This window comes from Phoenix dactylifera, chromosome 4, assembly GCF_009389715.1.
Source record: "Phoenix dactylifera cultivar Barhee BC4 chromosome 4, palm_55x_up_171113_PBpolish2nd_filt_p, whole genome shotgun sequence".
In the NCBI taxonomy this organism is placed as follows: Eukaryota; Viridiplantae; Streptophyta; class Magnoliopsida; order Arecales; family Arecaceae; genus Phoenix; species Phoenix dactylifera.
The window spans coordinates 17,233,771-17,245,994 of record NC_052395.1 but is presented as its reverse complement, the minus strand read 5'-3'; the positions used below and the strand labels follow the sequence as shown (position 1 = coordinate 17,245,994).

Here is a 12,224-nt window from a genome sequence, read left to right as displayed (position 1 = left end):
TTTGGTAAATAATGCAATTTTTTCGTCATCAACTATGATTTTTCATTATAACGATAAGTAATGTCTGTTATAATTATCATTATTTAATCCCACTAATCTTAGTCCAGGCAAATTTGAATAAAAACTGTCAACTATGAAGTGAGGGTCCGTTCGGATAGTATAAGATTGCTATTTAAAAGGTTTGGATACTACGTTTCGAAAACCTGGAGATTTTGTATGGTATTTGTTGTTAGCATCAACTAGCTCCCACGAGCTCGATCACGAAATCATGCTTTTGATCACCCTAGATTTTATGACGGATACGTTACCATCGTGAGATGAGGAGGGAAATCGGTGAGAAACCGGCATGCGATGCGACCGGCATCACCCCATTACTTCCGGCAAATCCTGTCTCAATATCGGTTCGCCCTCTCCCGCGGCAATGGCATCCCCCCGCACCCCCACGCCTTCCCTCCCCTCCTCAAGGCCTGTGCCTCCCTCGGCCTCCTCCCCCTCGGCCTCGGCCTTCACCTCCACGCCATCGTCCTCGGCTACTTCCCCCGCGACCCCTACATCTCCTCCTCCCTCCTCCACATGTACTCCCAGAACGGCGATCTCGTCAGCGCCCGTCGCGTATTCGACCAAATGCCACTCCCTCTCCGCAACACCGTCGTCCCCTGGTCCGCCATCATCGCCGCTCACTCCCGAGCAGGCGACGCTGCCGCGGCCTTCTCTTTGTACGGCCAAATGCGCCGCTTTGAAATCCAGCCCAATTCCATCACTTTGTTAGCTCTGCTCTTGGCGGCAGTCTTGCGGCTCGACCATTTGCAATGCGTGCACGCCTCAGCGATCCGGCATGGTTTCGAGGCCGATCTCGTCCTCGCCAATTCGATGCTGAATGTCTATGCTACTTGCGGGAGACCCGATCTCGCCCGGAGATTGTTTGATTCAATGCCGCTGAGAGACATCGTCTCATGGAATTCTATGCTTTTGGGCTGCGCTCGGACTGACGGATGTGTAACCGGATCGATTGATTTGTTCAGGAGAATGAGGGTCGTGAGAGGCATCCATCCTGATCATCAAACTTATGGGTCTTTGATATCATGCTTCACAAACACGAAGAATGGAGGAGAAGGAGAAGTATTAGGAAAGTCAGTTCACGCTCTGGTCGTCACCTCTGGAGTTGGACTGGATGCCCATGTCCAGACCGCTCTTGTCAGCATGTACCTGAAATTTGGAAGATTGAGTGTGGCATTTCTGCTCTTCGACCAAGCTCAGGATCATCGAGACATTGTATTGTGGACTGCCATGATCTCGGGTCTTGCCCAAAACAATGGAGCTGACAAGGCGCTGGTTGTTTTCTCTCAGATGTTGAGCTCAGGAATGACGCCGGCAACCACGACAATAGCTAGTGCTTTATCAGCCTGTGCTCAGTTGGGTTTGTCTAGCGTAGGAGCATCCATCCATGGTTATGTCATAAGGCGGAGAATGCCATTAGATACTGCTGCTCAGAACTCGCTCATGACCATGTATGCAAAATGCGGTCATGTAAGGCTGTGCCGATGTGTCTTTGATATGATGCAAGATCGAGATCTTGTCTCATGGAATGCAGTGATTTCGGGTCATGCTCAGAGCGGCCATTTAGCAGAGGCGTTCGTTCTCTTCAGGAGAATGAGATTGGCACGACAAAGGCCTGATACAATCACCATGGTTTCACTCCTCCAGGCCTGTGCATCTGTAGGGGCTCTCCACCATGGGAAATCAGTTCACAACTTCGTAATCAGACATGGACCGCATCTCTCCATCTCGATTGACACATCTCTGGTTGATATGTACTCAAAATGTGGCAATCTAGAGGCTGCTAGAAGGTGCTTTGTTTTGATGCCACAGCAGGATCTTGTGTCATGGAGTGCGATCATCTCAGGGTATGGGAATCATGGAATGGGAATTCTTGCTCTTAAAATGTTTGAGGAGTTCCTCGGTAAGGGAATGCGGCCGAATGATGTCATGTTTCTAGCTGTGCTTTCGGCTTGTAGTCATGCAGGGCTCGTTTCAGAAGGTCTAAAAATATTCAACTCCATGGAAGAGGATTATGGTGTGGTACCCAGGCTTGAGCATTGTGCATGCATCATTGATATGCTCTGTAGGGCTAAGAAGGTGAAAGAAGCACTTTACTTCATAAAGACAATGCCATCAAGGTGCACTCCTGATGTTTTAGGGATACTTCTTGATGCTTGTAGGACAAATGGATTTGTACATCTTGCAGAAGAGGTTGCGAGAGAGATTGTCGCATTGAGGCCTGAATCTGCTGGAAATTATGTCCAGTTGGCAAATAGCTATGCTGCGATGAGAAGGTGGGATGGTGTGGGGGAGACATGGGCACAGATGAGAGCATTGGGCCTCAAGAAGGCACCTGGATGGAGTTTTATCGAGTTGAATGGGACCATCACGACATTCTTTGCAGATCATACTTCGCACACACAGCATGATGAGATGGTATCATTGTTGAAGATCATAGATAGTGAGATGAGGGAAATTAGCAAAAGCTCCATGCCTAAGCTATATGAGATCAGCTGCTGGGTTCAACCAAGGATGGATTGCCCGTGGAAACACATGAGCTCCAACCAAGCTGAGAGCATCATGAACATGTTGCTCAATGCAAATGAAATCAATGAACTAAAGATGTTTCGTTTTTAGACTTAAAGAGAGACTTCAAAGTGAAATTGCTTTACTGGATGGAGGATTGCAGCATGATGAATGATCATCTACAAGCTCTTTGAGCAGGAGCCAATTTCATGTGTTCACTTCAAAATTTTAAATCGGCAGTGCTTTCATTGGGCTTTGCCATCCCAATCTCAAAACTGGATATTGGTCATAGAAGATACTGATCAAAAGCGCCAAATTTGGGGAGGTTTCAAAGCAGTGATGCCTGAAACTGTAGTCAGGACTCCCACGAAGGAGCTTCTGGCAATACGAACATATTGAGACGATTTACTAGTTGATCTACGGGACTGCCAGTTGCGGGACTGTCATGTGCAAAGCCAATGCCAAGAATTTTTTTTATTTCCTCCTCATTTTAGAACATACATGTTAGAACCACCTCTGCATCACCAGCAAGAAATGGCAATCAACCAGCTCTACTGCGGACGATGATATATGGAATTTCAATAAGTTTCATCCCCTAGATGTACCTTGAATGATCCTGAAGACGAGGAAGCCATCATTTGATGGAGTTGGGATTACAAGAAGGGGGTGTGAGTGGAGCCAATATCATGCCACAGTTCAAGATGAATGTGTCCTGTTGTTCCTGAATGATTTTTGATTACTTGTATCTGATGCATGTAATGGACATGTTTTGATAAAGAGAAGGGACTGATCTCTATCAACAAAAAGGATGTTGTTGTTGTTGTTGTTTTTGACTGGGAGACGCTTGGGACCAATCCTAGTAGTTTCTTGCATAATATATTGAAAGATACTATAATTAGCTTTTATTGTTAGTGACAGGTCATTAGGCAGAACTCTACCGTCATTATTATAATCAGGAGATGTGAAGACGTGAACTTTCATACAACACATTGCTTAGAGTCAACTGCTTTTATTTGGTATTTAAATTAATTTCCTCTTAGTGATCATAATCTCTAATAAAAGAGAAAAATCGTAAATGGTGATTATGTCTCGTTGTCCCTTGCCCTATTTAGTATTTTCGTTTAACATATTCTTTATTTTAACTGCGCCTGGACCCTTTATTAGAAATGGGAGCCATCGATTCATGAAGCCATTGAAGTGGCACGATCTTACAAACTGAATTGGTGAGTCAACTCCTTGACCAAAACTATTCATTAACTTCTGAATTATGCAGATTTTCTGATTTATTTATGAGTTATTCACAAATAAATTAATAAATTGTATGCATTAAAACTAATAATTACAATTATTTAATGCCCGTGATATTATTTCTTATTTTCTACTTAAATAAATGTAGATAGATCTTAGAAAACAACAAAAATTGTCCTTCCAAACTGGTGACAGATTTAGCAGATTTTTTTTTTTTTTGAGAATTCCAAAAGTCCACCTCCGCATGAATTCTTCCGGGATGCTATGGTCCATGAGAACATATCTAACAAGACCAATCAACTTATGTACCCACCAACAAAAATATAACTCTGGCATAGAATATTGGTGAAAGGCACGCCATCATCTTCCACTAATTTTGGATTTCTGACAAAGCATAATAGATGCTTCCAACACCATAAAAATTTCATCAGTGCAGGCATAAGCAAGAAAAAGATGGAAAGATGTTGAAGTCCTGAGTTTATGGAGCACATTTCAGTACACAACAAAGCCATAACTCCGAACAAGAGAGAGAGCAGGACAGAACAATTATTTTTGAAGCATGAAGCTAGCTACATTGTTTCTAGCAACATGGCTCGAATTTTGGCCCGTAGCTCATTGGGAATTTCTGTGGTGGCATCAGAGGGTTGAGCGTCAGAAACTGCAGGTTTCCCTGGTTCTTGATCATGATTTAGCAATCTTACAGTGCTTTCTGAATGACGTACAGTACCTAGATCATCCTCACCTTCAGTTTCTTTCCTCTCAGAGTGTGAGTTATGTTTTCTCTTGTGGTGCCTGCCAGATCTTTTCCTCTCTTGATCCTCATCTTCAGAGATGTCATGATTCTTGTGATGATGATGTCGTGAACTGGAACTTTTTCTGTGTCTGTGCTCATCTTCTGAAGGACTATGGTGCTTTTGATGATGTCTGGACTCCTTGTCCTTGGAAGAATGACTCTTCCTATGTTTGCGTTCATCCTTGCCATGGCTTGAAGAATGTTCAGATCGATGCTTCTTCCTGGAATGCTTATGGTTTTCTTCTGGGTCTTCTTCATGGTCATGGTCTTTTGATCTTGGGTGGTGGTTCTTCCTAGACTTGCTCTCCCTCTCATGATCATAATTAGAACCTTTCTCTCGGGACTTCACCCTATCTGCGGCCTCAGCATCAAAAGGCACCGAGCTACCTTCTCGTTCCTTGGTCACAAGATCTGAATCTGCACCAGAGAGGGCCGATCCAGCAGCTGAAGCGTCTAGAGGCCTACTTGGTGCAGTAGCTGAGTTAACCGATTCTTCAATGCGGTGACTGCCACTCTTTATCATAGCTGCAAACATTTTGGCACGTTTCAGCCTCTCAGCCTTCAGCTTTTGCTCCTTTGTTAATGAAGCTTCAGAAGAGTCAGCTTCACTAGAGGCTACGAGCGCTGCAGTTTTTGCAATAGCCTTTGCAATCCATACATCATCAATCGTTCCAGATCCTTCTCTTTTTATCTCTCCACTGGATGTGGGCAAAGAAACACCTCCTTCATTGTTGGAAGGAGGCTTAGAGTTCAGACTCTGACCTTTAAAAGAGGACAAGCTTCCCATACTGGAGGCACGTCCACCCTCCCCATGCATGCGACCTGGACCAGATTCATCAAGTGACACATTCTGACGAGCATTGGAAGGGCTCACACCTCTTGTGGCTGCCAGGACAATAGCAGCAGCTTCATCTGTGCTCACTCCAGACTGTCTAGCAGGCACAGAGCACTGTTCTTGTGAATCCTTCTTTGGCCCACCAATTACCATCTTGAATTTCTCCTTCCTCTGCAGGTTGTACAACCACCCTTCAGATGGCTCTGCCGAGTCCTGGTCATAATCAGCTGATTCTTTAGTAGCTGCTTCTTGCACTTTCTTCTTAAACCCAGCGGGTCCCTGCGAATCATTTTTCGGATCAGAGTTCCTACTTAGAAGCTTGGACTGCACAAAAAGGAAGATAAAAGTGTTGAGCTCAAGAAGTTATTTGAACAAAAGTTTGTTCAAAATGCTTGATGCCCTGTGGCAATTAGTTTGCTTGGCGCTTGAAAGCCAAGGTGTTTACCGCACAGTAGATCTCCATTGTACAGAGCTCAATGTAAGCTAAGAAATCCAATCCAAAGTCAGTCTAAAAATGAATGCATCTTTTCTCAAGAATATTGATCTCCCACAACTCCGTGTTTTAAGGTGTAAAAGCCCAAAAAAAGCTAAAGCCAGATCATCATATCAACCACTAGAGGAGGACTTCCAAAACCATCCTTAGTCTGAATTCTGAAATAAAAGTTTTTAAGTTATCTAGCTCAAGAAATAAAATTCAAAAGATCAAGCATGTTGACATGAGAATACCAACATTTTGTTTCACTCAAAAAAAAAAAGAAACACTGAAATTTTGTTGAACTTTCAAAATTTAACACAGATCCGAAACAAAAAAAAAATCCCAACAAAATGCTTAAGATCATGGAATCATGAAATTCAAAAGTAACTCCATTTGTTCTAAAATTAAAAAAATCAAAAACAGATCCTTTGTAGATTCTTTAGGACAATCTTTTCCTCAATATACGTGTATATATAAAAAAAAGTTCTTCTCTCTATTTTTTTAAAAAAAAATATTTAAGAAAATCTATTTTTATAAGTTATATGTTAATGTCCAAAAAAATTGCAGATTTTATGCAACAATGAAAGATTACAAGATGAGGCTATAACATATGCAAGCTCCATCCACTGGATTCAGTATTGTAGACATAGGCTATCTAAGTTCATCAAAACACCGAAACATCCCCAATTCGAGATCTTTTCTTCAAAACACTGGTTTCAATTGAAACCTGAACCCATGCCTTTTGCAAACTGCTGGTAGATTCCTAGCTAAGGTTCCAAGGGCAAGACAGAGAACTGTTGTAATATCAATAACGGCAGTTGCCTGGTCAGGATATATATCTTATTTGTTGCACCATTAAAGTTAATACAACTGCGGAGCAACTCCACAAAATTTTCTAAACAAAGGTAGTCTCAACAAAGAGGACGAAGGTGAAACTTGACATAGCAATTCTCAAACAACTTTTGAATAGTGAATATTTTTTAAACCTAGACTAATAATTGAAACATATTTAAAGCTCAATTAGTATCCTCTCTGAATTAAGAGAAAATTACTCCACACAATCAACTTACTATCAAAATCATGGGATCTAAGGAAAAAATTCGTGATACAAATCCAAAAAAACAGTGCATCAGAAATGAACTTAGTCAACATCTGAACTTACCTGAAAAGTTCAGAGATCAAGTGTAAAGCCATCATATGCACAAAACATGTAACACAAATTAAATTTGAGTACCGAAAGTAGGAGATAAGGAAACCATAGCAGCTAAATAAAGAAGAAAGGGGTGGCCCCATAAAACCAAAGAACAATAACATGGAAATATAACGAGTAAAAAGACAAAAAAAACTTTAAAAAAAAATCGTAAAATGCATCAAGAAACTGCAAAAGAGACTGCTTTTCCTACTCAATATTTTTCTTCAAGAATCCCGCGCATCCACTTCTATCTTCAATCAGCAAAACCTTGATTTATTTAACTAGCTTCAATTTTCTCCTATCACTTAATCTTCCCTACCTATCACCCTCCAACTTCTCCCCATACAAACCTGCCATCCAGTTATAGATGGGAGGCCGGGACAAAAGTGAGATGGATTACTGGTTCAATTTGAAAGAAAGGGGGTGTAGAATAAGGATGGAATTCGAAGAAGTGATGAAAGAACATGAAGATGGATATAAGGTGCAACATTGACAAGTTGAATGCAGGAAAACTGAGATGTGGGATGAGTATTGAGCCGCTAGAAATATTAGAAGATCAATAGAAAAACTCTAGCAAAGGAAACATCAAATGCCAACTTACACTAGCATGATACAAGGCTTCAATATCAGTAACGTGTATACAATATACATGAGACATGAAAGTATGTGTATCTGACAGAAAGGGAAAGTTGCTTGATGATACAATCATTTACAGGGACATTCATAGTCCAAACCATGTAAAATTGAAATGCAATAACCATGCATGCTCCCTCCAAAAAAATGAGGGGCAAGATAAGAAGGAAAAGGGGAAACCGACTTCAATTTACAGGAAGTGTTACAAACATGAAATTTATATACATAGTAAAATGGGAGAAGATGAATTTCATTTACTAAAATCTCTTTAACAATGATGTCTTCACCTTTTGACACATTACCACTCGATAACATGAAGCATTTATTACAGCAATTCAGATTGGCCATCTGATATTGTTTCCTAATGTCAAAAGGTGATTTGAAAAGGGAGGTGCATTGAGAAATCAAAGGCCAAGCACATCAAGATGATAAAGCAGCATTCTTCATTGATCACGAATGAAACCTTCCAAAATTAGATTTACTATTACTAGCAGCTAAACATGTTAATCATTTCAGAAATCTTAGGGGAACATTACCTCGCGAGCTTCTTGCAGAAGTTTAAGATAATATGAGTGATATTGGTTGGACGGCAGAAGAAAGGGAAATCTTCCAGTTGTTTTATCTTGCTCAATAAGAACCGCTTCAAATTCTTTTCCATTTCTAAGAATGAACTCGACTATTTTATCCATCATCCTTTTCAAGAAAGTTGGAGGCTCCAAAATCAGTGGTTTGGCATTAGAAATGCTTGGTTGGGAATTTTGTGGCTTGTTCATAGCACCAGAACGCGATACACCACTATCTCCTGCTTTCTTGCTCAATGCAGAATTAACAATGGAAGCATTTGCAAGCTGATTCCTTTTGATTGAGGTGACTTTCTCTTTAGCAGCAGCAGCTGGACGCTTGATTGCTTCTTTATCTTCTGGTGCCTTAGAGGCAGAGGATTCTCTTTCTTTTAATTTATGAGTAAGTGTTGCATTAGCAACAACTACAGAGGTGCAAGATTCCATGCCCTTAGAGTCAGCTTGAACAGCACCATCATCATCCTCTCCAGAACCATAAAAAGATCCAAGCAATGATAATGCTCCACCTGCTGCAGCGCATGTCTCATCCTCTTCATTCTGTGTTTTTTTCTCTTCTTGTGCTCTACTGGAATCTAGATCGGCTCTCAAAAATTGAGGATGATCAACAAGGAAGCGGAAGTACGCATGAAGATGATGGTCAGGCATCAAGAACCCAAAAGTTGGGTTGTCTCCTTGCTTCACCCTTAAGACAATCTCTGACTGTCCTCCATGCTCACTAACAAATATAGCAGTTCTGGCAATTATCTGATGCAATTTCTCTGTAGGAGGCTTCACAAAAACAATAAAACATACCCATTTAATAATGGTTGAATATATGACAGGTCCTAAACTGTTCCAATACAAAATTGTTGAATCTAAGAAATTCAAGATAACATATATAAAGAATATGAATAGAAAATAACAGGCATGCTCATCCCATTTTTATAAATTTGGTTGCTCATAGCACTTATATCATTCTAATCCCACCTGCCCATTTCTTACGTCATGACAAATCACAAGGAAACATGGTGCCCATGAATGGCAACCTTAGTAAGAACTTCATCTCTGCTCCAAGCATCTGAAACTCATACACGTAAGCCTTAGAAGAACATATGCACCTTGGACAATTATTGCTGTGTCAACTGGAGAAATATTAATAATGATCTACAAAGAACATTTTCTTTCATTATCCGCCAAAAAATGTCCACTCAAGAATCACAATATGTACGCATGTACTTACTAAGTTGCTCAGTAAGCTTTCAGGAACTGGAAATGGTGGACGATAACAAGATTGATTCAGCCCAGAACCAGAGTTCACTGGATCAAATGAACCATCAGTGTCGCCATATGAGAAAGGAACAGCCTGATAAGTACCAGAAACTGTTACTTCTGGACCATTCATTGTTCCTGCATTCGAGAAGAAAACAATCAGTCAATCAAGGATACAGTATCTAAAACCATTGAAAGAGTTTGGATATACAAGCATCTACCAAGCAATGGCAAAAAAATAGAAAGAAAGAGGATGTGGAAGTTCCTTACTTGAAACTGTGAGTAATGCTCATGAAGAAAACTAAGCATCCCTCCTGCAAACTTAAAAATTCAAATCCAATATAATCTTATACAGATTAGTGTGCAACCACTTCTGCATACTAAACAGTCCAGTAAAAGAAAATGTGTTTGTAACTACTACTTGCATTTGGGCAAGCTACTAATGCATCAAGCCCCTGAGGGATCATGACAAACAGGAAGTTGGAAATAGAGGTAGTCTCTTGATACCATTTCCCACTGACAGAAACTTATCCATCAGCAGAAACAGATATTACCACTGTGTGGGGGTCCCAAAAAACAAAGAAGAAGAAAATAAATAGAAAGAAAGAAGCAGACATCTCTGTTCAGTAGTGTGTATCAACAGCGATATGTCAAAAAGGGTCTTAATAGAAAAAAAATAACAACAAAGTGAAGATTATTATCCATCCCAGCACCAAGTCACTTCACAAGAACGCTTTTTCCTCTCTCCCCTCTTTCTGCCAAATGGGGAAAAGCAGATTATTTGAAAGAGGAACAACAGACAACCAAATCAAATGAAGAATAGATTAGATATGCACGATCTCCCAAAGAAAATGCTCCTAGTATCCTCAAAACAGGTTGTTAAATGTTTCCAGCTGGTCTAGCTCGTGCTATAATGATGTCGGCTTTCAGGCCATGGTCAACCACAGATTAAAATCCATAGTTATTTCAGGTCGAGGTAGGTTCAAAATTAGGTCACACTTAGTCTGCCCTGAGCCATACTAAAAAGCTGACATACAAACAATGACAGTAAATATATGTTATAAAATCAACGTCTAAGATTACTTCTCTTTTTCTGCTTGCTTCCCCTCCATATTCTTTTCTTTTCTTTCTTGTGCAGCGCGAGGACTGAGTGGCCTTGAGGAAGTGTAAAATTGCGGCAATGTTTCTACAAAAGAAGGACCCTACCTACCAATTCTCATTAAAGACCTTTATAAATCCAACTGAAACCTTACTATTTTCCTAATACACAATATGTCCAAAAGGTAGATTCCTGAACCCCGTCAATTTGATCACTGCCACACCACCTTATCTCGCCTTGCTAACTCTATTTTGTAGATAAAAACACTGATTCACCTCGGGTTTCTCTCTGGCGTCATCCTATTGAGTGGGTGACGTTGTTATGATGAAGTGGTGCCACAGAGCAATTGCACTGTGGTAGACCATGTGGTGGAGGTGGTGAAGGGATAGGAATAAGGCTAAAGAACCGATAGAACAAAACTAGTTTCTTTTCTTTTTTTTCTTTTCTTTCTTTTCCCTCCTTTCTAAGCATGAACGAATGATGTTCCCAGCTTCTCCCCCTCTTTAATCCTTCTAAATCAGATATTCGCAAGTACAATTCATAAGAAATAACTAGATCAGCAGATATAAAAAAAACCAAAAAAGCAAGAAAAATAGAGTAGTTGGTTAAGTGAATCGAGAGAAGAAACGGACCTGAAGGAAGAGACAAATCTCTGCCCTGGCCGTCGCCATCGCCGTCGCCAGGAGGAGGGAGATCGAGGTATCGCTCGTGATTGAGGTCGGAGAGGGAGACGTCGCCACCAGGGTCTTCGTGATGGAGGTGCCTCCTGTGAGGAGGGCGAGGAGGGATTCGATCGAGGAGGTGGCGGACGTCGTAGCGGTCGATGAGAAGGGAGGCGTCGGCGGCGCAGGGGACGAGGGCGTCCCGCGAGTTCACGAACGCCGCCGTCGCGTCGTCGTCGAACAGCAGCGCGTGCCGCCCCTCCACCGCCAGATCCATCAAAGTCGAACGAGGGTTACCGGCGAGCGAGGGCGAGCAAAAGGGATCGGAATTCGATCGGAGAAAAGAAGAGTGACAATCCGATGGGAAAAACGAGCAAGAACCCCCAACGCAGCCTTTCGATGGGATCTCTCGAACTCGGATGGTTATGATTATTTATATAGGGAGACCTATACCTAGGGCAAAGGGTTGCTTTGCTTGTGGTCGCTGGGACTTAGGAGGGCCATCCGACCGAGCCGACCGATCTTGGTTGGAGTTGGTATTTTGGGCCGGTTCATGACAGACGCACGGTCTAGTTTCCGGAACGGGTGGACATCTCAATCGAGGTTTGAGTTGTTTATTACAATTTTTTTTTACGGTGTATGTTTATTATATTTATATTTAATAATTTATAAATTTTATATTTATATTTAATAATTTATAAATTTTATATTTATATTTAATTAAATTAATGGTATTAGTAAATTTATTTATCTTATATAAAAAATTAAAATTATCTCCATCCAAATGGTAAGTAAATTATAAAAATCTTGTAAGATTAGGGGTAAATTATACGTACGTCCAATAATTTGAAAAGCCTTTGCTTATTCCTTTGAGGTTTACTTAACAGAATATT

The 12,224-nt window shown here is 41.0% G+C and overlaps 2 protein-coding genes and 1 non-coding gene across 3 annotated transcripts; 1 reads left to right on the top strand and 2 right to left on the bottom strand.

Moving 5' to 3' along the window:
* Positions 1 to 161: 161 nt before the first annotated feature.
* On the top strand, positions 162 to 3,371 carry LOC103708182 (pentatricopeptide repeat-containing protein At4g04370). The gene has a single exon (XM_008792997.4). It carries the CDS (start codon positions 352 to 354, stop codon positions 2,674 to 2,676), a length of 2,325 nt encoding a protein of 774 aa, XP_008791219.2. The 5' UTR covers positions 162 to 351; the 3' UTR covers positions 2,677 to 3,371.
* A 784-nt stretch (positions 3,372 to 4,155) lies between these two features.
* LOC103708183 (splicing factor, suppressor of white-apricot homolog) lies at positions 4,156 to 11,746 on the bottom strand. The gene is made up of 4 exons (XM_008792999.4): positions 11,302 to 11,746; positions 9,542 to 9,708; positions 8,278 to 9,090; positions 4,156 to 5,720 (listed from the first exon to the last, which is right to left on the bottom strand). The coding sequence occupies exons 1-4, from the start codon at positions 11,606 to 11,608 to the stop codon at positions 4,383 to 4,385; spliced, it is 2,625 nt and encodes an 874-aa protein (XP_008791221.2). The 5' UTR covers positions 11,609 to 11,746; the 3' UTR covers positions 4,156 to 4,382.
* LOC113462791 lies at positions 7,042 to 7,107 on the bottom strand. The gene has a single exon (XR_003385923.1). It is a non-coding gene; the product is annotated as a small nucleolar RNA snoR101 (small nucleolar RNA).
* Positions 11,747 to 12,224: the final 478 nt, after the last annotated feature.